At 55.6% G+C, this 26,672-nt stretch overlaps 1 protein-coding gene and 1 long non-coding RNA gene across 4 annotated transcripts; one reads left to right on the plus strand and one right to left on the minus strand.

The window, feature by feature from the left end:
* On the plus strand, nt 1-25,747 carry SSU72 (SSU72 homolog, RNA polymerase II CTD phosphatase). 3 transcript variants are annotated; one of them, XM_060284384.1, is made up of 7 exons: nt 220-357; nt 4,959-5,116; nt 5,934-6,100; nt 10,123-10,266; nt 23,019-23,158; nt 23,784-23,902; nt 25,272-25,747. In XM_060284384.1, exons 3-7 carry the CDS (start codon nt 5,967-5,969, stop codon nt 25,371-25,373), a joined length of 639 nt encoding a protein of 212 aa, XP_060140367.1. In that variant the 5' UTR covers nt 220-357; nt 4,959-5,116; nt 5,934-5,966; the 3' UTR covers nt 25,374-25,747. The 3 variants fall into 3 exon arrangements, with proteins under 3 accessions (XP_030737261.1, XP_030737252.1, XP_060140367.1); XM_030881401.3 differs by lacking the exons at nt 4,959-5,116; nt 5,934-6,100 and having other exon boundaries at nt 1-357; nt 25,457-25,747; XM_030881392.3 differs by lacking the exons at nt 4,959-5,116; nt 5,934-6,100 and having other exon boundaries at nt 9-357.
* On the minus strand, nt 18,618-21,190 carry LOC132593444 (uncharacterized). The gene is made up of 3 exons (XR_009558964.1): nt 19,837-21,190; nt 19,395-19,511; nt 18,618-19,262 (listed from the first exon to the last, which is right to left on the minus strand). It is a non-coding gene; the product is annotated as an uncharacterized lncRNA (long non-coding RNA).
* Nucleotides 25,748-26,672: the final 925 nt, after the last annotated feature.

Genomic DNA, 26,672 nt, shown 5'->3' on the forward strand with positions numbered 1-26,672 from the left:
GCGCTCGCGCCCGAAGCAGCGGCGCGTTCGCTGGCCGGTCTGGCGCCCGGGGAGCTGGGCCTCCCACGGCCCGCGGTCCAGCTCTCTAGGCCGGCGCTGGGAAGCCGCTGGGACGCCGTACACACGCCAGCGCCGCGCGTCCTGACGCGCTACGTCGCCGGCGCCGCCGCTTCGCGTAATGACTTCCGGGCGCCGGGGCCGCCATCTTGCTCGCGCGGAAGCGGCGCGGCTGGGTGGGAGTCCCGAAGCGGGAGTCGCGGACCGTGCGGCCGCCGCCATGCCGTCATCGCCGCTGCGGGTGGCGGTGGTGTGCTCGAGCAACCAGAACCGGAGCATGGAGGCGCACAACATCCTCAGGTAGTTGGGGCATCCGCCCTGGCCCAGCGCGCCCCGCGGACGCCGGCCGACCGGCCGTCCCTCCGGCCGACCGGCCCGTGCTGGGCGGTTCCGGCTCCCGGCCCGTGCTGTGTGGCGGCGGCCGCGGTTCCCGGCCCCGGTTCTCCCTGACCCGTGCTGGGCGGCCCAGGTTCCCAGGCGGGCGGTGCGCGGCGGCCCCCGAAGGACGGCCGAGAGGCCTCGCCGCCTCCAGGCTCGTTGGCTACAGGGCCGAGCGCAGCGAGGAATCGACAAAACTCGGTCCGCCGCGCGGTCCCCCACGTGTGCTTAGCGTCGCGAAAAATTCACATTCTGAGCCGAAATGTTTCCGGGTCGCTGAAACCTCAAACTGCTAGTAAACCTGAAAGGCTGATGCTGTTCGCGTCTACTTCGTACGCACGTCTGTGTATCTGAAAATCATGGTCTCTGTAAAATGCTCAGCAGTGAGGCGGTAAGTTGCAAGACGAAGGTTAGGGTCCACGAGAGGATAGGCCGGTTGTGTCCAGGGCGTGTCGCCTTTTTATCAAATATGGAAAACTTGCGCGACAGGATCTCAGGATAGAACAAGTCGTAAAAACACGGAAATGGCCTATTTTAATTTCATGCATTTGTGTATTTGCTTCTATCTACATTTTTCAAGTCTCATGCAAAAAAATCCTTTCTCCTCCCTTGGAAAATCTCCAGTCGATAATTTCTGAACCACACGTGAGTTTGGTTTCACGTTTCAGTGCTAACTCCCCTTTTGTGACGCCGGTGTTGTATATGTTTAATAAAATGTTATTCCCGTTTGATAAATTTTTTTTCGTTCAAAATCACTTTACAGAATGTGAAATTGACACCTTGCATTACAGTTAAAGTTTGGTGTACATGTTAACTTTGATAGTAAAAGTTGAAACTGCCGTTTCTTCTGAAGTTTTCTTATGTGGACATTACAGGACAACCATGCCTCGCTGCTTCTCCTACTACGGCAGTCAGCTTTGACTCTCCTGGGGAAATCAGAATTCTCCCTCGCCCCTCGTTTTTAATGAAGCTGGACGCACCAGGTGTCCACGATCTGCTAGTTATGAGTTTAATTCTTCCTAACATCTACCACACTGTCTGCAGTATTCAGTTAATGTTGTTTTTTGGTCTAGTGTGATATGCTTCGAACCTTATAAACCAATGTGGAGTTCGTTTCTAAACTAGAATTTTTTAAACTGTAAAGTTGTTTTAAAATTGGAAAAGTGCAAGAATTACAGTGTGCTGGATCTGATCCCCAAACTGCATTTATCTGTTCAGAGTCACTAAAAGTGGTAACTTTAAGGAAAAGATTGCAAGGTTCACGCTCCAGGAAAATTATTCAAGGAAAATAAAATTTAATGTCTTTAATTAGAATGACAAGTGATCTGGAGACCACCTCATTCTGCTGGTTCTGGCTGGTGATCCTTTATTTAAGCTCTTCTCTATCTGCATAACAAAGTTGGGGTGAAATCTTACAAAAGGAAATGTTTTTAAATTTCCTGTAGCAACTTTGTTAGTAAATCAGTTCCAAAGTCTTGCCTATCTGATAGTCCTGAGACAGTCACCAGCAAGATTTAAGCCCTTGCTTAGTTCAAAGTAACTGGCACAGCCTTGGGTCTCCTGCGGAAATGAGGGTGCAGAAGAGCCCCCAAATAATCACCAAGTAGGAATGCTTGTGTACTTTTACCCATTTTACTATTTTTCAAATTTACTCATGAGAAAAGTAGATTCAGAATGAGGGCAAAAGGAGGTAAGTTTAGGGTAACATACATTATTTGTACCATGAATGTGAAGTTATTTTAGACGTGAATCTTTAATTTCTAAAATGCTTATATTTGGGGGCTGTTTTCCTTTGTTAAAATGATAGTATTTGCTTGTTGCAAAAAATCCTCGCTGTAGAAAATATAGAAGATGAAGAAGATAAGGATCACGGTACCATTTTGGGGTACACCCTTCTTTCTGGATGTTCTTGCAGGCATCCGGACACACACTGAAGGGAGGCCAGAGCACTGTTAGGTAATCTCTCCACAGAACGTGAACATAGTTTGATTTCAATATTCATTTCTGCTTTTATATTTATACATTGGATTTGAACATATCTATTCATGTTGAGTAATAGCAGTGGTTACAAAACCATGAGCCAGTACTCAGAGCAATCCTGTGCAGCAGTCACTTTGGTAACCACTCCCCGTAACAGGTGGTTGGTTTTCAGTTTTATAATGTCCACATTCTTGTGCCATTTTAAGTATCTTTGTACACTTTTCTAGTTATTTCCTTGGCATAAATTGCTGAGTCAAAAAGTAGGCATATTTTACATTTTCATACATTCTGCCAAACTGCCTTCCAGGAAAGTACCTGTTTATAGAATTCCCATTTCCTCACAATATGGGCATTATTTATATCTTTTCATGCTGCTGGGGCAAAAGTATCTCGCCCTTTAGTTTTAAAATTGCTGTTGAGATTGAACAACTTTTTGTGTCGTTTTCACTTTTGAAAATTATTTATGGCTTTATCTCTTTCGATAACTTACAGGGTTTAAAAGGATGTTTAAGAAATTTATATGATGGTTTTTGTTACAACTAGTAGAGCTTATAAAAGATTTAGAGACTTAGGCCTTGAAGATGATTGTGAAAAGCATTTTAAAATGGTACGATTAAATAAATAAATAAATTTTAAAAAATGGTACGATAGGGCTTCCTTGGTGGCACAGTGGTTGAGAGTCCGCCTGCCGATGCAGGGGACACGGGTTCATGCCCCAGTCCGGGAAGATCCCACATGCCGCAGAGCGGCTAGGCCCGTGAGCCATGGCCGCTGAGCCTGCGCGTCCGGAGCCTGTGCTCCGCGTTGGGAGAGACCACAACAGTGAGAGGCCCGCGTACCGCAAAAAAAAACAAAAACAAAAAAAAAGGTACCATGAGGGGCTTCCCTTGCGGTCCAGTGGTTAAGACTCCGAGCTCCCAATGCAGGGGGCACAGGTTCAATTCCTGATGGGGGAACTAAGATCCCACATGCTGCAGGGCATGGCCAAAAAAAGAAATGTATAAGTGAAAACAGGAAAATTGTGTATGCAGTTTGGTTACAACTAAATAAAACTATGCATAGGAAAACTGCTGAAATGAACTATCATAAGGAATGTAGTTGATCAAGCATGCACGCTAGGTCATTTATTAGTGAAACCCAATTTTATTTTTGCCCCCTTGAAAATCTGCTCAGGCTGTATTTTTCTGAGAAGTCAAATACAAGTGTTAATAAATGTTGGCGTTTTCTAGAGCTAGTCATAATGTTCCCTGGGGTGATCATTTTTGATCTTTTGAGACTAAATTGTTTGAAATACTAGTCCTGGAGCCATTCAGGTTTTTTAAGGGGTGCAGGAAGACTATGTTTATTTCCACAGAGCCTCCTGTTCTTTGTACTCTGTGGATTAAGGTGTCCCTTTGGAACCAATTAATTTATTTTTTTGTTCCAGACTCTCTGTTAGAGGTCAAGGGGCCTGCTGATTTTTGGAAGCTGGTTTTTTTGTTTTTTTTTTTGCTGTACGCGGACCTCTCACTGCTGTGGCCTCTCCCATTGCGGAGCACAGGCTCCGGACGCGCAGGCTCAGCGGCCATGGCTCACGGGCCTAGCGGCTCTGCGGCATGTGGGATCTTCCCGGACTGGGGCATGAACCCGTGTCCGCTGCATTGGCAGGCGGACTCTCAACCACTGCGCCACCAGGGAAGCCCTGGAAGCTGTTTTTAATCGTAGCAATTCAAAACAGATTTTAAAGAAAGACTTCTCTAAATTACTGTTTTCAATCATAATTTCCTGGGCAGTTTGATTTTGGGAAGATGAGCAGAGAGGCTGCAGATGTGGAAGAAAAAAGGTTAGAATCAGTCTCTTGAGCTCCTCTGTGCCAGGTGCTTTGCAAATGCCATCTGATTTCGTCCTCACAACTCTTAGGATGTGCACACGTACACAGGTGAGGAGATAATACCCAGAGCAAGAAGCCCCAGCTCATGAGTGACAGCAAGGATCTGGCTACAAGGGGCTCCAGTGCTGACGGATGAGTGACAGAACTGATGGGATAGAACGCGGGCTGGAGGAGGATCTAGGCTGCGGGGAGTGCGACAGTCAGCTGAGGTCCTGTGATTCTCCGATTTGGGGTGGGGCGCTCAAGTCTTAATGTCATGAGTAGAGTATGTGGACTCTAGCCACACTGGGATGGAGGTACTCAGACAGCCTCTCCCAGAGGGGACTGAGTCTCAGGGCTGCTGGGATCTGAACACAGGATCTGAGTGAGCCCAGGCGGCTTGACACAGCACTCTCCCAGACGGTGCTAAACTCTCCCCTTGTCTTGAACACATTTCCAGAAGCCTCTTGTTCTAAACCAGGGAGGGATTGTCCGCTATCCCCTGCGGCCCCTTTGGCTGCATTTTTGATACTTTGTTTCTGGGTACACTTGAGGAAGGTAAACTGGAAACTATCTGGGGAGGTGGAAGATTTGAAATTGTGTGTATAAGGTTAGAAGAGGTGCCTACAGGGGACACGTTTGCCATCATAGATTTTAAGGGACTCTGCATTGTTTTTTTGCTTTTTGTCTTCAGGAGGCAGAACTAAGACCAGAAGGCTTGGTTGGAAGAAGGTAGATTTCTGTTTGGATGTGAACATTGAGACGAAACTGGGTAGACCAAGCATGGTATCAGTTCCAGCAGCTAAAACATTTTCCCCTGCCTTAAGGATCATCATCTCCAACCTTCCGTAGGTGAGAACAGGTCGAGCCCAGGGAAGATAGTTGAGCGGGTTCACCATGGTTAGTAGCGCTTAGGGCAGTGCTGGGACTGGAACAGCTGAAGTACCAGATCTTGAGGCCCTACTCTGCTGGCCCTGCACCCTGGGGAGGCCGACAGTGGCCGGCAGAGCAAGCTGGCCTTCGAGAAGCCAGGGTCGAGGAAGAGCTGGCCTGGAGCAGGGACATCTAAGCAGGAGCTCTCTTGGGCGCTAAACAAAGTGGCAGGTTTGACAAGCTCCATGCGTGGTGATCTCATGCTGAGAGGCCTTTTGTTTTCTTCTTGACCTATGGGAGGGTGAGAATAAAATAAACCCTAGAAAACATTGGGAAGTGCTTAGGCTGACGTTTTACTAGGGGTGACATCAACTTTACTGGAATATTAACATTTCAGGAAGTTGATCTTCCCAGCTTGTGGCTATACCACAGTGAAACTGCAGGCAGGCGTTATAGTGTGATGGTGCTTGAGCAGTTGATCTGTGTTGGGTAAGCATGAGGTCATTGTGTAGCTAGAAACGGCTGATTAAGCAGTGGGCGATTTTACCTGTAGTAAAGGTGACTTATGCTCGTAAGCATCTTGTGTCCTACTCAGAGACAGGTCCTACTTTCAGAAGGTTTGCAGTGGTCTAGGATTTCAGTCTTAGCCACAATAATGCTTTGAATTAGGTTAATAACCACACTATAGAAAATAGAAAAAAAATGGCATAACCCATACTGTAAATTTGGGTGTTTTCTTTTTTTTTTTTTTTTGCGGTACGCGGGCCTCTCACTGTTGTGGCCTCTCCCGTTGCAGAGCACAGGCTCCGGACGCGCAGTCTCAGCGGCCATGGCTCACGGGCCCAGCCGCTCCGCGGCATGTGGGATCTTCCCGGACCGGGGCACGAACCTGTGTTCTCTGCATCGGCAGGCGGACTCTCAACCACTGCGCCACCAGGGAAGCCCTGGGTGTTTTCTTGATTGGTATTCATTTTAACTTTATTATTTTACCTTTAGGCATCAGGATAACAACTGAAACAATTCTGTTTCCCAAAATTCAACTTTTTTTTTTTTTTTTTTTGCGGTACGAGGGCCTCTCACTGCTGTGGCCTCTCCCGTTGCAGAGCACAGGCTCCAGACGCGCAGGCTCAGCAGCCATGGCTCACAGGCCCAGCCGCTCCGCGGCATGTGGGATCCTCCCGGACTAGGACACGAACCTGTGTCCCCTGCATCGGCAGGCGGACTCTCAACCGCTGTGCCACCAGGGAAGCCCCAATGTTTTTTATGATAGTGTAATCTTTTCTATAACTTAACATTTCTGTATCTTAATGTGTAACATAATTTCTATATTTTTCTGATAGATTTTTGATACCTATAAAGACAAGTTTGATAAATACTTGTCTGGAAGATTTGTTTAACATACAAAATAATTGGCCCCTGAGACAAAGCCTTTCGGTGGTCAGCAATATTTTTACAGCGCTCAGTCCTTTTATGTGAGAAACACATCGTCACTGTACATAGTCACACACAAGATGGGCTGTTTTGTCAGTTGCATGAGCTTAGAAGAAACAGGGCTTCTGTTGTTAACTAGCCTTTTTGCCACTTGTGACCATTTTGTTGGGGGAAGAACAAACTGGGTTTCATTTTGTGTGTGCAGTTTAAATTCTTCTGCCAGTAAATTCCTCTTTTGGGGTTTCATTTTATTTTTAAATATGCTTGAGTAACATTTCAGGCAGTTAGGGAGGGCAGTGAGGAGAGGGCAGCTGCGGCCCCCCTCCCCCGACGGTTTCTAGTAGGAGAGACCTCACCCAGCCTTTCAGAGACCTAGCAGGCATCCTCTTAGAAGCCCTGTTAGGGATCAGCCGTGTGGAAAATGGGCCCAGGTTATCTTTGGGGTGATCTACTTTTAGGGATATGGACAGTGTTTCACTTGGACACCTAGCGCACGCCTCAGCCCCTGTTGTGACAGGAGGTAAGGGAAGGAGATTGTCCACCCGGGCAGTTCAGGCTCGCTGCCCCGGCAGGAGTCAGGGGCATGTGAGACCCTGTGCTGGGACCTCTCCACCTAGGGCCTCTTGGGAACCCTATGGGCAGTTTTTCAGTGGCACACATGCCCTACGCCAACCCCAGGAACACCCTGGGGTCCTGTCTGGGGCCTGCATTACGGGGTGCAGGATGTGTTGGGAGCCCCCAGGCACCCTGTTTCCCATCACCCCCAGCCCCACAGCTTTGCCATCTCTGCGCTTCCCCCGTCCTGTGTCCTGGAGGGTTACCTACTTTGTTCCCGCTCCCAGAGCATCTGAGGAGAGGGATTTAGGTCTGTTTCAATCACTGCTGAATCCCCAGCACATATAGTAAGCTCCAGAAAATATCATTGGATCAAAAATGGAATGGCTAACCTGCCACCAGTAGAAGTGGTGGTGGTTTTTCAGTCTTAAAACTTTAGCCATTGGGGATTTAACAGTCTCCTTTGCTGCTGCCTGGCTAAATTAAGACTTATTCAGTATATATTTCATTAATGTATTTCAAGAGTAGTTGTGCTTGGGCTCATTTTAATAAATTTGAACTTAGGTTTAAGAGTTGGGCTCATGTAAATAAGTTCTTTAATTATGAGTAAGTATCTCAAAGGGATGACTGAGATGTAGAAATACTGATTTTTTTTTAAAAAAGTGATGGAGGAACTGTGTCTAAATGAATCTTTCACTTATTTTTGTTGGGAAGCGTTTTGTTTTTCCCACGGTTCCCCCAAATGATTTTTGGGACCCCTTTTGGAGCAGGCTTCTTGGGTAGCTAGCTGAGAAAGGTGGTCTCAGCGTGGTTTCGCATTCTGACCCGTAAAGGCACTCTCTCTCACACACTTAACTCACTCATTGTTTGGTTTCAAATGGCTTGTTTTAAAGCATCCACCAGAAGACAGGCCTTTCTCCCAAGATCTTGTGAACAGATACGTGGCCTTTGGAGACAGGCCCGGGGTGGCCCCAGGAGCGTGTCGAGCAGTTGGATTCACGCAGTCACTGTGTCGCTTCCGGGCAGGGTCACACCTTGGGCTCCCTCTGCAGGGACTGGACTCAGCTCCAAGCCCTCAGGGACCTTGCTTCTGTGGGTTAGTGTTTTTCCATAGCACACGTTCCTCTCTCAAGGACCTGCTCCCTCCAGGGTATTTTTGGGGTGAGGGGCTTGGCACTATGAGGATAAGCTCTCTGTTTCGGGCAGTTCTTGTGGAGTAGTGGCAAATCATGAAGCCAGCAAGACAAGCGTGGCCCACTGCTGTGTGTTCCCATGGCGCCCGTGGCCGTGACCTGTTCCCGGTCACTGTCTTGGGAGAGTGTGACCCCCGCGCGGCTGTTGTCAAGGGGGCCTTCATCCCTGCCTTGTTGGTCCTTTGACAGAGAACATTTCTTTTATTGTACGTACCTGACCTGGTGAGGAAACGGGTTGGGTGACGTGGTCTGTTGGGCACCTGCTGGAGCCTGTGGGTGGAGGTGCCCGCGTGGCTGGGCCCTTGCATCCCAGCCTCCGTGTCGCCGGGGCCCGGAGCTGCACGTAAACTGGGGCTGGGTTGGTTGTTGTCCATTTACAGCTCAGGTGGCCATGGCCCCATTCACTCCTCAGTCGTGCCTGTTGTCCCCCGTGTTCTCCATCACAGTGACCTCTGGGGCCTGGTTGAGGGCACAGCTCGGGCCTTCCAGGGACAGAGGGACATTACCAGCTTCAGAGGACTCAGGCAAGGTGTTTGATCCAAACCGGATGAGAAGTGCTTTAAAAACGTGTGTCTGTGAGGCTCTGTCGCACCAGGCGCAGTGGCTGCGCTCTTCGCCTCCCTCCCCGTTCTCACAGTGACAGCAAGTGACCTGTGGGTCCTTCCTGTCTTTTGTGGGAGGGACAGTGACTCTCGGGCTGGGCTTCTAGAAGTGCTGTGTCTGCTGGGAGAGACCACGGGTCTCGCTCCACAGGCGCTGGGGGCCGAGTGAGGTTTCCTCCCTTATTTGTCCGCCTTTCAGCAGAGAGGCATCGGTGCCCACGAGGGATTGGGGGAGTGGCGCCTGCAGACCTGGGCTTCCCCACGTGCTGGGACATGTGTGCATGGACACGTTCGCTCCTCCGTGGGCCTCCAGATGTGGCCAGACACCCCTGAGCTGCAATAAAATGTACAAAAAAGCTTGAGACAGTGACCGCGGCCGCCTCAGAGCCTGCGGGGCCGTGAGGAGAACGTCGGGGCTGGTGGGCCTGGGGCCTGCTCCTGAGTTGGCAGGCAGGGATGCTTCCACACGGACGTTTTAGTGATGTATAAACACGAGGTTAGGATGAGAAGGCCGTTTCACGTAGACGCTTTGAACACTCCCAGTGTTGGCTTTCACCGCTTGTGAGTTTGAGGGAACATGGGGTCTGCAGCTGGGGTCTGAGTGAGGATGGCGTTGGGGCCGCAGGGTGTGCGATGACCTTTCTTGCTTAGGGTGCGACTGTGGCTCGTGGACGCTGCCTGTCAAGGAGGTTCCCTCAGTTTATTAGGAGACACTCAGCCATTCCCTTATCTCTGGCCCTCGCAGCTGGCGCCTCGAGGTAGGAGGCCGGGGGAGTGTCCCTCTGCTCCGGGGCTCCGGAAACTCTATTCTTGGTCCTGGGAAGCCTGCATCACGGCAGCTGGAAACCTGGACAAATGGTTTCGTTCTAGAGACCAGGACAGGAGTCAGATGACAAGACGTTCTAGGTGAAATCTTCCCTCTACCACGTGTCTATCCTGTGGCCATCACAGACATCCACCTCGTTCCCCTACGTTCCAGGATCCTTTGTCTCCTGTTGGGATTGGCTTCACCTAGCTTTTGTGTAACGTGCTACAGGATTTTTTTAAATTTGCAAATAAAATACTTAGAGTTAAGAATTGAGAAACGTGTTCTTTGAGACCAACAAAATCGTTCATATAGTCCATTTCCCATTTCATTTTCCTTTTTAGCATATTGTGTCTCATTTAGTCCAACTGTGATTCTCTGTCGTTTTGTGTCTTTCAGCAAACGAGGATTCAGTGTCCGGTCCTTTGGAACAGGAACTCATGTGAAGCTTCCAGGACCAGCACCCGACAAGCCAAACGTTTATGATTTCAAAACCACATATGACCAGATGTACAACGATCTCCTTAGGAAAGACAAAGAACTGCATCCCAGTGGTTGCCCTTTAACCCTGTGTGCTTGTCTCTGACAGGTGTCACCTGTGGGCACCACTCAGGGGCACCTGTGAGGCAGGGGACGCGGCGGCCCATTTGAGGTGTGCGGGGTCACTGGGTTTCTGTTCTGGTGCTCACGGGACCGTCCAGAGGTTGGAGCCACTCGGGGCCGTGGGCTGCAGTCCACGTGGACACAGTCGGGGAAGGTTGTGATACAGTATTAGAGCAGCTTAGGTGAGGAAGGTGGGACCCCGCCATCCGTGGCTTTGCACACTGCAGGTAGGTGTGGGCGTGGGTGTGCACTGGTTCACGGGCGGCTGCCTCACACTCTGGTGCTCTTTCTGGAGGGTCAGCTCATGAGAGGGCCACATTGGGTGCCGAAGGAAGCATGTTAGAAGCAGGGAATTTGAGAGGACTTGACTTCCTTTCAGGAAGAGACAAAACAGACTTTGTCTGCTTCCTAAGACTCACGGGAAAGGAAGGTATTTTAAAGCCAGATTCGTGTGAATGTGACCCCAGGCTGTGGATATTAAGATCATCCTTGCTGGCTGGGTTTTGACCAGACACTTCACGGTCACCCCGGGCTGCTGTAAATTCCTGGGACACCTCACGTTACCATGAGTGACGGTGGTTCTCAGGATGGAGACCAGACACATCCCAAGCGAGAGGAGTATAGACACCGGGTGGAAAGCTTCCTTCACTTCGGCGTTCTTGCAATTGTGAATAAACTACGAATGTTCTCTGTACACCTATAGATTACTTAGCTGCGAGGGGCCCCGGAGGTCATTCCAGCAAAACGCACTGGACGCTGGTGGTTGCTGCACGCTCCACCCCGTGCCCGCTCCTCCCCAGCTGCAAGGGAAAACGTCGGGTGGGGGCATTGGGGCAGAAATGCAGGTATTTCTCGTCAGTGCCCCAGCCGGGCACTGATGCTGGGGTCCAGGACTCACGCCCACCAGAACCCCCCGCTGCCCCATGCAGTCCCAAGGCCCTCCCGGGGGTGTGGGAGCCCCAGGAGACCCTGCAGCGCACCTTGCGCACACACTCGTTTCTCAGAAGGCGCAGACCACGTTAGGAACAGCTCTGCATACTGCGGGGAGACGCCAGCCGTGTCCTGGGCTCCGCGTGGCGGTGCCGTGTGGTGAGAGCCGTCCTAACCTTGTGGAGAGGCGCCAGCCACGGCCGCTCCCCTGGGAAAGCTGTGATCCAACTCCAGGCTTTTGGTTCTTGCACTGAAAACTCTGTTGATAAGCTTAACTTGAGACCCCATCTAGTGAGTTGGCCAGAAATTTCTTTGGGCTTTTCTGTAGGGTAAGATGTTACAGAAAAACTGGAAAGAACTTTTTGGCCAACCCAGTATTTTTTAAGATTATTGTTCAGTTGGCACCATTCGTTTTTTAAAGACTTAAACTCAACAAGAGAAACGACAACAGATAATGCACTTAGTCTGTACTCCCTTAATTATTGTAAGTTAGGTCTTTCACATCAGAGCTACTTCTGGGAATGGGCAGCATTTACACATTGTAGACCAAATCTGGAGGGATTTTGTGCGTGTCCCTGGTGGCTCTAAACGAAGGGGCAGAGCCCAGCCTCTCAGAACTCAGACTCTCCTCTCGGGGTGACTGTACAGGCCTGTGGCCTCCCCAGCAGCATCCAGTCCAGGGGATGGTTGTGCCTGCTGTCCGGGCCCCGTGTAGGGGAGTTGCCTCCGTAGGCCCCCGCCCGTTGGCTGCCCTTCACGAGCCGCTTTGCTGGCTTCACTTGGGTGGGATTTCTACCTTCGGGGTGGGGCGGGAAGGGGCAAAACAAGGCCGTGTCTGGCACTGTGCTCAGCTCTGCCTGAGTCAGCCCTTGGCCAGCAGCAGAGGAGCGTCTGCCGGGGAGTCCACTGGGACGCTGGCAGGATGCCGGGGGGGGGGCCGGAGGCCTTGCCTGCTTGGGCAGGGTTGGTGATCAGGTGTGGGGCAGGGAGCCCCGCGTTTCCCCACGCGCTCAGGACACGGCAGACGAGGTCGAAACCTGACTCTGTAGCATAGAACACCCGGGCGTTTGCAGACGTGGCTTTTGCAGGTCACAGTGCAGAGCTAGGAAATATTGCAAGATGGGACCCGAGGGCAAAACGACATGCAGCAAACGTTTGAGTTTTCAGGGAAGAGAAGATGCCCCTTGTTGGGCAGAGCCGGGGAGTTGAGGCCAAGTGGCTGGCAGGCACAGATGGGCCCTGGAGACGTCTGCGGGCTTTGCCTGGGCACCGCTCTGCCCTGTGGGCTGGGGCCTGGGACCCTGTGGTTCTCGAGCCCTCAGTGGGTTCTGGCCTGTAGTCGTTAGTAGCCAAGCAGTTTATTTGTTCATTATTTGGCTGTAAATAGGGGTTTTGCTTTTGGTTTTCTCGCCACAAGCAGGAGTGGGTTGGGTTGAGAGGCTGCGGCCTCGGTCCTGCGGTGACAGGTGTGGCCGCAGAGCACCTGCCTGATGTCGCCCAGCCCTGTGAGGAGCTAGACAGCCTGGTGAGGTTTACGTTTCCCTCCCCCTGTGGGAACTCTCAACGATAGTGCAGGAAATCTGGGTTCACCTGACCCTCCCGGGGCATGTAAGAGGGTCTTCTCTTCGGACGCCTCTAAGGCGGGAGCTGTCCTTGACTGTGAGACGATCTACCTGCTTCAAGTGCACGGCTTCGCGGGTCCACGGGGCTGTGCGCTCAGCAGACTGTAGGATGTTTTCCCCCCAGGAAGCCCCCTGGCAGCTGCTGGCCCAGTCCCCGCCTGTGGCTCTGCCTCTTCTGGACATTTCTGATCCACAGGTCGTACAGCACGGGTCTTTAGGAGCTAGCTTCTGCCTAACGTCCGAAGTTGAGCTGTCCTTTTGTCGTTGTCGTTGAGCTGTCCTCTTTTATGTGTAAATGTTCCCGTGGACCTTAAGTTTTTTCATCCCTTTGCCTTGGAGTCCTTTTGAATACAGAGCAGCTTCAAACTTGGTGTTCCGTTTGGGGGCTGTAGTGTACCTCCTGTGTCAAGTTGGTAGAGGCTTCCAGATCTTTCCATTTTCTGCCTGAGCCACTTTCCACACCTGAGCTTCCTCCCGGGCTCTCCAGCATCAGTTGAGCAGAATCTGCAGCTGAACCTCAGCCTACTTGGCGCACTTTTGGGGGAAGATAAGTCATTTTCTTCTAAATGTAAGACTGGCCAATCTGTGACCTAAGGAACAGGGTCCCTGGGCCCAGTCACGGAGGAGGGGCCGCCAGGAAAGGTGAGGCTGGCAGTGTCCTCACGGCTCCAGGAGAGCTATCTTTCCTTGGTTTTGGATAATTGCTTTGTGAGTTACAAAATCACTTGTCTTAAAAAGCAAGTGAATGTGTAGCTCTAAATATAGTTCATGTGATTTTTAATACATGTGACCAATTGCTCCCCAAACAGTGAGTTTCAGTGCAGATATAACTAACACTCGCCCAGATCCTGACTTTACCCTGTAAGTGGAGGCTGCGTGTTGAACTTGTATCTCGCATACTTTCCCTCTTCCTCCTGTGGCTCTTTTGTAATTAAATACCTCTGGGGTTAGATTGTTTTTTAACTATTTGTTTATTCATTTTCAGTTTCTCAATTTCATTGTCTTTTAGGCCTTAGGTTAATTTATGTGTATACTCACTTCTCCACTGTAATTTTTGTTGTCTTGGAGTAAAAGGTAATAATAAATGTAATTTCTAAGAGTATAAATCCCACAGCCTCCGGGCCTCCATCCTGGGTACGAGGTTAGTGGACACAGCAGCTCCGTCCTGCTCAAGGCCCCTGGGCTTTTCCAGAACCTTGTTCTTGGGGTCTCGTCAGACCCTCCTCGCCTTCTCTTGCTGCGTTCGGTGGCATGGGGTGGCTGCCCGGCCCTGCCCTGAGGACACTTCCTGCACTTCAAGTCCAAGCCCCTTGGGCTCCCACCTTCAGCGTGTCCTGCCTGACCCCCGTCGTGGGCGGTCCCTGGTCACCCTCACTGGCCCCGTGCGTGCCTGGCGTGAGCTCGCCTATCTGACCCCATCTCATTTCACCCTGGTTGGCAGCTGTGGTTTCAAGTGGTTACTGAAAACAGTGTCTGTTTAACACATGAGTGTGTTCCTAAGCCAGACACTGGTTCCCAGGGAAACTCTGATCTAGTTTTACTGATGCTTAAGCTTTTGGATTTTAGAAAAGCACTCAGGCTTAAAATAAAAGTTAAGGCCTTCAGGTACTTCACATGTGGCCGGAAGAGAAGCTTGCATGTCTGACAGCCATTGCCCCGAGTCGAGCAGCTGGCTGCCCGAGGTGGCTGCGGGGTCCCTCCTGAGGCGACAGCAAGGCAGGTCGGGGTCCCCACAGCCTGCAGCAGGTGGGGTGCAGACGCAGCGTGTAGCCGGTGGGTGACGCCGCAGCCCGCGTTGGTGGGTTCACTTTGACTGGGGACCGGGGTGGCGAGGCCATTGCAGACCACGCCAGAGCTCCCGCCGCCAGCCTCAGGAGCGGTGGGGCCTCGTGACAGCTTGTGGTGCATCGGCTCTTCATGTTCGAGGGTCCCAGCAGTCGCCACAACCCTTTGAGAGTATTTCAAGCCTAAAGCTCTTTGCTGTCAGCCTTGCTCATACCCAGGTGTGCTGAGGACGCCGCTCCCACGGCTGGTGGCTGAGTGTTCTCGTGACCACGCACAGCAGCTGCAGCGCCACCCGCCCGCCTACCGGCCTGCTCTTGCCCTGGCTTCGCCCCCCGGCTCCAGGGAGGAAGGGGCCCGATTCAGAGCCATGGGGGGCTGCAGTTGGGCCCCTGTGCTGCCCCAGCCCCGTGGCTTGAGGGAGACCTCTTGCATCCATGCTGCTTTGCCGTGAAAACACAGACTGGGTGCCTTGGAGGGGAGGGTGTCTCCATCCATAACAGGTGAGGGGTTGTCAGGGTTCCTTGGCGGGGGGGAGCAGTAGTCAGCTCTGGCCCCCTCCCGTTGGCACCTGGCATGTGTCTGGAGTCTGAATTTGAGGTGGCCGTGGCCTGTGGCCAGTGTTGGAGGGCTGGCCGGCCGGTGGGAATCCGGGTGAGCTGTGTCAGCTCCGAGGTCGGGGGCCGGGTGGGCATCAGGAATGCCCTCCCCCCCGCCTCAGGGCAGGGCTTCTGAGGAGGTGTGGGAGTGGGCTGGGCGGGCCTTGCCGTGGGCGGGTGTGGGTCTAGGTGCCAGCAGCGCGTGGGTACGGCTTTCCCCCTGGCCCTGAACCCTGACGGGGTCCAGCCATGTCCACCTCGGCACTGACCGCTCCTCATGTGGATGGAGACTGAAGGAGTGCGTACACCAGCGGCCTTGTGCCCAAGCTGCGTCGCCATTAGGTGCCCCAGGCTCCTGCCCCCGAGATGCCCCGTTCACACGTGAACCTGCACCTTCCTGATGCCATCCTCTAAAGCGAGGGACTTGAGCAGGGCGTCTTTGGGGACACACATCCTGGAAACTAGAGAAGCACTGTCATGGGGGCCTTCAGGGAGGGTCTGGGTCGCATGTCCGTGTCTGAGGGCAGGGCGTCTCCCTGGCACGCGGTTGGGCTCGAGGAATCTGGCCCCAAAGCACCATCTCCGCGGACACTTCGTGGAGCATCTCCCTGGTGCGTGGGCGTCACCTGTAAGCTCCTGAACTCCGCCGTCGGCCTTTCCCTGGCTCGTGTGCAGGAGCACAGCCACCCCACCCCAGCCCCATCAGGACAGGCAGGGCGTCACCATGACCACCAGAATAAGAACGGACAGTCTGTCAGGACAGGCTCTGCCAGGCCATGTCGGGCAGCCCTTGGTGTGTCCCAGGTAGCTGGGGACACTCGGCAGCGCTCCTTCTCTCGGCTGCTTCCTGCCTGGGAGGCTTGCGGCCCTTCCTTCCTCTGCTGTGTTTCTCAGAGGCCTCTCGACCCTGGCTGCTCCCGCGGGTCCCCACGGGGAACCCTGCTGGGCACAGGTGGGTTGGTTTGCAATGACCACTGGCCTCTTGGGCCAGCCCCCCACCCTCCCTCCATCTTAGCCAGACGGTTTGGTTTCTTGTGCAAACTGCGTGGTCTCGAGAACGCCAGGCTTGGCCAGGGCTCGGCAGGGAGCACGGGGGGTCATCCAGGGACATCTGGGTCGGTGGCCACCCTGGGCTTGGTGCTGTTCCTGCTTAAATCACTCAGTAAGTGGAATTTCAGTGAGGGTGGGGGTCATTTTATTTTTCCTTGAACTCGCAGTGTTTGGGGTGGATCTCGGGCACTGCTTGGAGGTGGGCGGTAGGCGGCCAGGAGATCGGCACCTAGAGCATCACCACGTTGTTCCCCCACCGCACCCTCCCCACCCCCCCGCCGCCCTGTGATGTTTGGGATTTAGTCTGTTTTGAACCATTTATGTAGAAGTGATTTGGTATTTGCAGACTAATTCATGATCTGAGGGTTTTTTCTCAAAAAGTAAGTAAAATGCTCCAGCCTAGGACTCAGGTTTTCTCTTTTGTTTTGAGATCAAAATTTTTATGATGTCACACAGCTGGAGGGTAGGTACGTGTCTATTTGAAACAAAACACTAAGACTAAAGATATTTTTCCCATTGCATTTTTATTCAGCCAATTTATTAAAAAAATATTTTCTTGAGCTTCCTCTTAAATTTAAATAAATGTAGCATTTTACCCTATTTGGACAAGTGGTCTACCACTTTTATTTATTTTTAAAAATAAATTTATTTATTATTTTTGGCTGCATTGGGTCTTCGTTGCTGCACGCAGGCTTTCTCTGGTTGCAGCGAGCAGGGGCTACTCTTCGTTGCGGTGCGCGGGCTTCTCATTGCGGTGGCTTCTCTTGTCGTGGAGCACGGGCTCTAGGCACGCAGGCTTCAGTAGTTGTGGCACACGGGCTCAGTAGTTGTGGTTCGCGGGCTCTAGAGCGCAGGCTTCAGTAGTTGTGGCGCACGGGCTTAGTTGCTCCACGGCATGCAGGATCTTCCTGGACCAGGGCTCAAACCTGTGTCCCCTGCATCGGCAGGCGGACTCTCAACCACTGTGCCACCAGGGAAGCCCTACTTGTATTATTTAAAGTCTGCTAAAGCCGCACCTGGTTAGACGGTGTTGTCTGTCTCTGCCATCTGTCCCCTTCAGGCTGACTTAAGGTGGCTTCTGAGGTCGGGTTTCTGAGGAGGAGACATTGGACTGGAGGGTTGCAGAGTCTGCTTTCTGGCCGTCACTGTTTTGTTTTGTTTTGTTTCTAACACCATTGTGCAGGGAGTGTTTCCTTTGAAGAAGAGGGATGGCGGGTTCTTGCCTCCCAGGCCCCAGGCCCCGTGCAGAAGAGGCCGGGCGAGCAGAGCCCCTAGGATGCTGCGCCCGTCCCGGGAGGGCTGGTGGAGGGGCCCTGGTCGATCAGACGGGTGAGTGTTCCTCGCCTTCCGGTCCAGGCTGTGTTCTTGGCGGCGGGTGGGGGGGATGGCAGCTGCCCTCCGGGGGGCTCCACACGACCGGGACGTGCTCTGGAAGCTGGGCCTGTGACTAGTGTGTGTAGAACATGATTACGGATGAAACGTATTTGCTACTTCCCAATTCATTTTTTGCTGACTTTGGCCCGACCGAAGCGACCTCGCTGCCTGGTTGCAGTCTGGGGAGTTGTAGCCGCTCCTCTGCTTCAGTTTGTCCTGCCCTTTCCTGGCTGCCTGTGGCCCTGCTCGCCCGGCCCCGGCCCCGGCCCCGGCCCCACGGGCGGCTCACGAGACAGAGGCTTCTGGTCCCTGCGGGCCTCAGGCCGTTTGGAGCACCCTCTCTGCACATGCTGCTCAAGAGGTTTGTTTTTCTAATTTTCATCATTCTTTTTCTACGTGACACCTGTTCCAAAAAACGGCCCAGTTATGCATCCCGTGGCTCCCTGCGCTGTCCTCCAGGGCGTCCTTTGTGCAGCACGTGTATCTGAGGCACCCAGTTTGTTCTTAAGTTTTCTGTCTGGGGATGTGGCCGTTTCACAGACACGAGGTTGTCACCCGTCCTGCCTCCCCCAGTGGCCAGTGACTGTGCTTCTTGGGCTTGTGCTTTTCACGAGGCCTATGAGGCTAATGGCTCTGACACAAAACCCTGGGGGTATTGTGACAGCAGACTGTTGGCGGCACAGGGAAGGCATGGGTGAGGGCTGGACCCGTGCAGCCGCGGTTGGTGCCCATCTGAAATGAAGGTGGCGAGGTTGTCGTTAGGTAGTGAGGTTAAAATTTGAGCAAAATGATTAAATTGTTCCCAAGATGGGGTGGCCCATTTCCCTGCAGAGCTGCACATCCACTCAGTGCCCAGGAGGCTTCATGTGTAGGGAGGGAGCTCCTGGCTGCCTCCCCCTCCCCTGGGACGGGCACCCCAGAGGGAAGCCCCACAGGTGGGCAGGGCTCTGAGTGGATTCTTGAATCCAGCAGAGAAGAGCGCAGGGCCGCTGAGCAAGGGTCCAGACTCCTGGATTTGGAGTTGGGAGGTCACCGTGGGCTTCCAGAGGCACGAGGTCCTGCTTACCTTGGTGCTGTGCTCGGCCCAGTGGGTTTGCGGAAGCCCCAGCTCTTGCCCGTGGCTGGCCAGTGGTCACCCGTCCAGGCCAGCGGGGGGCTGGTCCTTGTCTTTGAGGACCTTCCCCCAGAGGCACTTGGGCCCCTGTGTGAGGGGTTTTGCATCTTCTGTTTCAGTTGGATCAAGCTCAGTACTGGAGGTGGAATTAGGTTGGAGGATGCCTGGGATGAGCGTGTTCTGGGGCACAGCCCACTTGGCCAGCTCCAGCCGTGGGATTTGGGTTCACACCCCGGGCTAAACCTCGAGGCAGGAAACGCCTGGTGACGTTGGGGGGCAGAGGTGCTGATGCCGAAAGTCCCTGGGCTCCGTTTGGTCAGCATCCGAGGAACAGCTCGGACGAGGGCATCCTCTCTCGGTGAAGCACACACCGCAACGGTCCAGCCAGGGCCTGCCCGAGCTGCCCCCTGCCCACTCCATTCCCAGAGCCCCAGTGCGGGGGCAGAGCTGGGCTCCCGGGCCTGGCTGTTGGGAGAGAACACAGGTGGTGGCGGCCGGCGGGCCTGGGAGGCCACTTGCCGGAAGCGCCTTCCCGACAGGGCTCGGCTGGCACTGCCCCTGGCCCCCTCGCCCACTTCCTCGGGGTTCTGACTCCACCTGGAGATCCTGCTTCTGTTCTCGGTGTTCCGAGGCTGTCTCTTCCCAGGTTTGTCTCCATCACGTGCGCTGGGTGATGTTTGTGGGCGACCAGGCTGAGGTGTGTCACTTCCGACCCTGGGAAGGGAAGTACTTCTGTCCCTGGGGGAGCGGGAGCCTGGCCGGTCCTCAGCAGAGGCCTGGGCCCTGGGCTGGGAGGGGACGTGGGGGCGTGGGCTCCACTGTTAAACCTCCGAGGGAGCGTCTGACCCCGTATGTGGGTTCTGTCGGCGCCTCACCCCTGCCCTGGAATCGGCCCATCCGTCTCCTCACTGGTCTGGCCCCAGCCTCTGCCCTCAGCCACCTGCCTTCACAGGGGGCATCTCTGCTTTGACCCCAGGTTCCCAGCATGGGCTCCGCGCACCGGGGCCTGCTCTGTGCCGGCCTGGCCCCCTCTGCCCACCTCCCGGGCCCTCCTTGTCCGACGGGAAGCAGAGACGCATCCTCGCCGAATCCCCCCACATGGCTGGGCTGGGGCAGCAGGAGGAATGATGTGCTTGCGCTCCGAGGGCTCGGGAAGGCGTTGCCTCGGGCGCCCAGAAGTCACGTCTGCCGGACGCACTGTCAGGCCCGTATCTCTCAGCATCACTGTTGAGACAGAAGCGTTCAGCTGAACCTGTTTTCCGTGCTGAGCACACGTATGTAGGATGAACTCGTGGTTGGGGGCTAAACCTCACATCTGAGAAGTTGCCTTGAACTAGAACAGACTGGAGCCCTCGGGCACCCGGGTCAGAGCAGGTTCTGCCATTCCGGACGGGCAGCCTCCAGGCCCAGGTCCTGGCTCAAGGCCGGTCTGTGGTCCCTTTGGGTGCATCTCAGACCCGCCGGTATGTTTGCCTTTTGCCCTTGAACTTTGGACACAAACCCCCTGTGCCTGCCGTGTTCCCCTCAGGACAGTCCCTGGGCCCATCCTGAATCTGAATGCCCCCCGCGGGGTCGCTCCAGCAGGCTTGCCGGTGCTCATGTAGCAGTTTCGAGAGCACGTGCTCTCCGCTGACAGGGTCTGCATCGTTTGATGGGTAGGACCCCAGAGTGTTTCAGAATGATCCTTTGTTGTCGTACTTCCTGTGGCAGCAGACAGAACCTCTCGTCTTTCTGGGGCCCCCACTCTTGAGGAGCTGCGGATCTGCACCGCAGAGGAGGTGCCCACGCCGCCCTTCATCTGTCCCAGGTGAGAGGGGGAGACCCACCCTCTGAAGGTGCAGCGGCTCCAGGCGTGAGCTGGGGCGCACAGCCGCAGCCCAGGAGACGTGGGGCAGGGGCAGGGGCCCAGACACCGTGTTCTCTGCCTGCACCCACCTCGGCCTCCGTCCGCCTGGGTTGGGCTCTTGAGCTAGCTTTCCCCGCCTGGGGGGTTTATTTCTGACAAGCATGCGAGCTCAAAGGGAGGCCCCAGCCAGCTCTCCCTCCCTAAAGGAGGCTTCCTGCCTCGGCAGGTCGGCTGGCCCTTTACCCACTGTGGTCAGCCAGGCCTGCCGCTGCCTCTGGGCCCAAGGTCGCTGTTGGCTGGGGGAGCACCCATGTGGGGTGGGAGTGGTTCTAGGGGCCTAACGTGTCCTTCCCACCTGGCAGGGCCCCAGGGGGTGGTCCTGGCTGCCCGGCTCCCTTGCAGCTCTGGTCCACGGGCTTGGCCTTGGTGGGTTCAGTGCAGATGCCTCAAGTGGCCGGGGCCCTGCTGCCTTGGCCCCTGCAGGTCGTGGCTCAGCTAGGAGTGCTCGGCCCCTGAGTCTGCAGCATCCCAGCCTCCGTGGGGTGAGCACGCCCCCTGCCTCCCTCCCTCCCTCCCTCCGTGCACAGAGCGTGGGCCTTCCCTCAGAAGCCAGGCCCTAAGGAAGGCTTTGTCTTGGTGGCAGACAGCTGTCGCCATCTTGATCCCCACTTTTCCTGTCTCACCCTGGTGTGAGGCGGGAGTTCAGGCAGGTCCCTGGGAATCCAGTGTTTCGTCGTTTCATCCTCAAGGACCCACACCCGCACCCAGCATGCGCTGTCCTTGGTCCTGCCTGCCACGGCCTGGGCCCTGCGTATCCGGGATTTGCCAGAAAATAGTCTCAAAAGGTCCCTGTTACTCCTTCCTTGTTACACTGATGAAGGTGAGGCTTTGATCTCTGAACTAGGCCTTTTGTCCTCAGTTATGTGCAGCTGACTTTCATTTGTTACATCATCTATGTGCATAACTGAGGGTCAAGGAAAGAAGGAAGGGGCTTTGCAAGACTGCTGGGGACCCTGAGGAGCCCCCCGAGCACCTGGTGGCCTCCCCTCTGAGGGAGCCGTCACCGTGAGCCTTGGTGTCACCTGAAGCCGGGCTGTCTGGGTGGCCGGTCTTGGAGCCACTGTGGGAGTGCAGGGAGCCTCCACCACCAGCCCTGCACCACGTGGGGCCTCCCTGGCCTGTGTCTTTCTGCTGGACGTAGATGCCAGGTGTCCGAAGGACAGGTTCTGGGGAGGAAGACCTAGATGTAGCAGCGCAGCCGCTGTGGGCAGCCAGGAGGCGGCAGGGCCAGCCCGGGGACGCAGGCCAGCATGAGGTGGCCGTGGTTATTACGCTTGTCTAAAAAATGGCAAGAACCAAAAACGCCCCACAGCTAACAGTCAAGTGTCTTTTCAAGTGAAAACTCTTAATTAAATGTATTTTAAAAGCCGTTTTCACCATCCAAGAAGGTAGGAAATGTATTTTGAGTAATACGAGCTCATTGAAATGAACTCTCATAACTTAAAATCTGGGAAAGACAGTAAATGTATCCCTCAGAGTTCCTAAATCAGCTCGTCTGTGTCCGAGTAGAGTGGACAACATGCTTGTTTCAAACTATCCAGAATGACCCTTAGAGACCACGGGCTTCGTCTTTGGGGCAGTGAGCCCTCTCCTGGGGCCGAGGACACAGCCATCGGGGTTGGGGGTGGGGGTGGGATCCTGTCTGGAGGGTCCCAGAGGAGGCACTTCCAGCTCAGGGCCACCTGCTTGGCACAGACCTTGACTGCGGGACCTGTGTGGCCCATCCGAGCTCCGAGGGACTCGGCCCTTCCAGGTCCTGGGCCTGGGCTCCCCTCACTCTGCCCTCAGTTCACCCAAGGCTTCTCCCTCCTGGACGCTCTTCGTGTCCTCTCTTGGGTGGGCTTCCGGATTCTCTCGCTGCCATGCTGAGCTAGGCTTGGGATTGGGTTTCCCGGTTAGCTTTGTCTTTGCCAAAGGGCTTGGGTTCAGCATGAGCGTTTGCCAAGACTCTGCAGGACGAAAAAGGCCATCAGTGACTTCCTGGCGGCCCAGTGGTTAAGACTCTGAGCTTCCACTGCAGGGGGTGCAGCTTCAATCCCTGGTTGGGGAAACACGGACCTGGGAGAAGGCTGCAGACACTAGGTCTGCTTTCTGGAGAGGTGTGGGTCCAAGGGCAGCCAGTAGGCTGGGCTGGGGGCGAGCACTCTCACCTGACTTGTCTCCTGCGGGATGGGGGATTGCGGCCCAGCCTGCCCCCACGTGCCTCCGTCGCCCTGATGCTCCTGCTGGGGGCGGGGGGGGCGGGTGGCTGCGCCTACGCGGATGCTGTGGGGGAGCGGGGCCTTTATCCAGAGTTCCTTAACTCGGGCACTCAGCTACACGCAGAATGGCATTTTACACATGCTGGACAGAAATAAGAGGATCAAGCCCCGGCCAGAAAGGTTCCAGAACTGCAAAGATCTGTTTGATCTGATCCTCACCTGTGAAGAGCGGGTGTACGACCAGGTGGTGGAAGGTAAGCTCAACAGCTGCAGCGCCAGGCCCCGTGCCCTCTGTCCTGCTGTGCGCCCAGCGCCTCTGAGGCAGCCGGGCCGTCCTGTGCGTGGTGTCTGTTCCTGGCCCAGGGCTGGAGAAGGGCTCCCGGTGCGTCTGTGGGCTCCGGCAGGCGGGGGAAGTGGGGCAAGGCCACAGAGAGGCGGACAGAGGGCCCCTGACCTGTGTGGGCCCTGGGAGGGGGTGGGGGCAGGAGATGGTGGCCTTGGGGCTGGCCGTGTTCGCCAGGGCAAAACCACCTGTGCCAGCCAACAGCACGGTGCGGGCTCAGGGCCTTTGTGGCGCAGCAAGAGCACGCGTGGTGCAGAGGGACTAGGGCCGGGTGCTTTGTAAGGGAGGGTGCTGTCAGCTGCTGTCCCGCGGGACAGGCGGCCTGGGGTCCAGCTTCATGAGCGCGAGCTTTCCTGCGGTCCCAGCCGTATTTGGCGTGAGGCTCCTCCCGGGGTTGGGGGTGGGGGGGAGTGCTCGGCCTGGTCAGATGCTCTGATGTTGGTCCTTAACTGCATCCCCGAAGGAAGGCTGGGCAGCGCACAGCCTCCTGCGCTCTGTTCTGAGGCCTCTGACTTCCGTCCTCTTGTCACGGTCAGATCTGAACTCTAGGGAGCAGGAGACGTGCCAGCCTGTGCATGTGATCAACGTGGACATCCAGGACAACCACGAAGAGGCCACCCTGGGGGCGTTCCTCATCTGTGAGCTCTGCCAGTGCGTGAGTATCGGGCCCTGGGCGGGCCTGCGTCGTGCACACAAGGGCTTCAGCATGAACGTGACGAGCACACCGCTCGGTTCACGGTCCGCTTACTGCCAAACGTTAAAACCCATAAATGCAGAGGTGCCCACAGGTGAGAGTCACCGAGTCAGCTCTGGCTAAAGAATGCACCTTTGAGCGTTTTAGGTTGATTGCAGGGGTGAGTGACCTGCCGGGGTCTGGCTTCTGTGGAGATGGCTCCCAGGACTTAGGCCCCCTGCCAAGACCCCAAACAGCTAGAGGAGCCCGGGAGCCCCCAGAGATGGCGTCAAAGGGCTCTGGTCCTCTCTGCCCCCGCACTTCTCATTCCAGACGTCCAGCCCTCCCCGAGTGGCCCTGGGCATCTTCCCTTGTACAGGAAACCCCAAGAGCTTTTGCAGCCACTGTGCAGCTGTGCTCAGAGCCAAACATCTCCTCTTAGATGGCACAAAAGGACCGACCCAACTCGTATGTCTGGTCATATCTTTGGCCTGTGGCTTCTGCATTTAGGCCAACTAACTGTGAGTGATAGAAAAGTGAAGAAAACAAGGCTTAACCAAGAAGTCTGGAGACAGGCAGGCCTGGACGGGTTTGCTGTGTGAGGGGCCCAGGCCCCTGCTCTCTTGTTACTTTGCCCGGCACAGCTTCTGTTCCCAAGGTGTCTCATGGTCCAGGGTGGCTGCTGAAGCTCCAGCAGTTGTTCCCATGGTCTGGCCATCAGGCAAAAGACAGGGCTGAAGGGGCTGACACGTCCCAGAAATAGCACACGTGACAGCCACTTGGGTCGGGCTGGCGAGAGGTTGCAGAGGAGAGGCACTGCTCACAGGCCGAGACGGGGGGCAGCGAGGGGCCTCGGCCGCAGGCCAGCCCCTGCCAGGACAGGCGGGCTGAGGAGCTGGCCCCGGACCACCCTGGGGCTGTCCCCTGGCAGGGCCGCCTCCTTCCAGGGCGGTGGTTCTCCACCAGGGGACATCTAACCGCACAGACGGTGGGCCTCACAGCCGGGAGAGACGCTAGTGGCAGCTGGCGGGTGGGGGCCACAGGCGCTGCTTAACCCGCTACAGTGCACGGGACGGCCCCTGGGCTTCCTTGCTGGCTGACCGGGCCCGCGACGGTACTGTCTGGGTCGGGTCTGCTCATTTTCAGGGTGGGGGCAGTGCAGGCGGCGAGCGTCTGCAGTGCGCGTATGTGTGGCATCTGAGGCCACCCGCCCTGCTGCAGCCGCTCCGTGTCCCGTCCCTGTCGGGCTCCCCTCCGCCCCGCCCCGCACGCACGGGCGGCACCAGGCCGAGGCGGGGTGGGGCTGCCTGTTGGGCGCGGGCGGCTCAGGGCGGCTCTCCTCTGGCTCCAGATCCAGCACACGGAGGACATGGAGAACGAGATTGACGAGCTGCTGCAGGAGTTTGAGGAGAAGAGCGGCAGGACCTTCCTGCACACCGTCTGCTTCTACTGATGGCCCCCGCCCGCCTGGAGCCACCTTGCTGAGCTTCCTTTTGTTAATACTTCTTCCTTCCTGATATTTGTTTTTACCTTTAGGTATTCTGCCGATGGACGGACGGTAGCAGTGCCCAAATAAACTGTACATATGAAATGAGAAGATATACATAAATGCCAGATTACAATCAAGTGTTTCCCATCCCACTTGTACTTATGAGTGGGATATTGATTATAGTTTTTTTTCTTTAACCAAAAAAGAAAAAAACGGTTGATAGCACATGTCCCCCCAGCCATCTGCCTCTCACTGAGCACCCCTTTCCCGTCTCCCCTAACTGGCTGCAATGTACAAATCCCTGAATAAAGCAACAGGCTGTACTTTTTGGGAAAGAACCTGCCATTGTCTCATCAGTAGATGTTGCTGGTCGTCCTGGCTTCATCCAGAGTACCCTGCCTGGCCTGGACCTCCCGTCAGGGTCCTCAGACGGCAGTCCGGGCCTGTGGGTCAAGCTGAGCTCTCTAGCACCACCCCGAGGGCCTCCCGTCCACGGGGACTCTGGAGGGATGTGGCACCTGCTCCCTGGGCGGGGACCGCTCTTGCCTGGTGACCCCTCCTGGTCTCCGTGGCACAGAGGTGTTCCGGGGACTCCTCTGTGGGCAGTGCTGTCCCCCTGCCTGTGGATGGTGGGCTGGCTCAATGACCCCTCCCCAGCCCCCAGCAACATGGGGCAGCCACATCAGGGCTACGACGCGGGCCTCTGAGCTTCGTGGCCCACCCCTGAGGAGAGCCGGGGCTGAGGCTGGCCCTGCCCCCGCAGTAAGGGATCCTTTAGCCTTTGTTGGGCCCCATCCTTGTGCCATGTGGCCATGGCTCCGGAGTGACCTCCCTGGCAGGGACCCTGCGGCCCCTCCGCTAAAGGCAGCCTCTTGCCGGAGGAGGCTGGGTGCTGACCCGTCTGCCCGCAGCCCCTCACCCGGCGACCCCGGGCGGGCGGGGAGGAGGGGCCTCCAGCTGAGAAGTGGGGAGGAGGAGAGCGGAAGGAAGCCCGGGGCCTCTCCGGGATCGCCTCGGCGGGTCGGGACGGGACGCGGCCCGTGGTCCAGGGGCACTGGGCAGGCAGCCAGGGCCGGCACTGGCCAGATGGGGGCGAGCGGGCCCTGCGGCCCCCGGGGAGGGGTCCGGCCGGCGTCGCGGGGGCGAGCGGCCGCGGGCGGCGAGGTTCCTCCCGGGAGGCGGGCGCGGGGGAGGCCGCGGGGGGAGGGGGCCGGAGCCGCGCCGCGCGCAGAGCGGGAGGCAGAGCCGAGGGCGGAGCGGAGC

The sequence above is a fragment of the Globicephala melas genome, chromosome 1, assembly GCF_963455315.2.
Source record: "Globicephala melas chromosome 1, mGloMel1.2, whole genome shotgun sequence".
Lineage (NCBI taxonomy): Eukaryota > Metazoa > Chordata > Mammalia > Artiodactyla > Delphinidae > Globicephala > Globicephala melas.

Excerpts from the sequence above, each read along its gene's own strand:
- SSU72 (XM_030881392.3), top strand. The coding sequence starts at position 179 with ATGACTTCCGGGCGCCGGGGCCGCCATCTTGCTCGCGCGGAAGCGGCG. Across the intron at positions 358-10,122 it reads GAGGCGCACAACATCCTCAG|CAAACGAGGATTCAGTGTCC; the intron begins GTAGTTGGGGCA and ends TGTGTCTTTCAG. Across the intron at positions 10,267-23,018 it reads CTTAGGAAAGACAAAGAACT|CTACACGCAGAATGGCATTT; the intron begins GCATCCCAGTGG and ends TCGGGCACTCAG.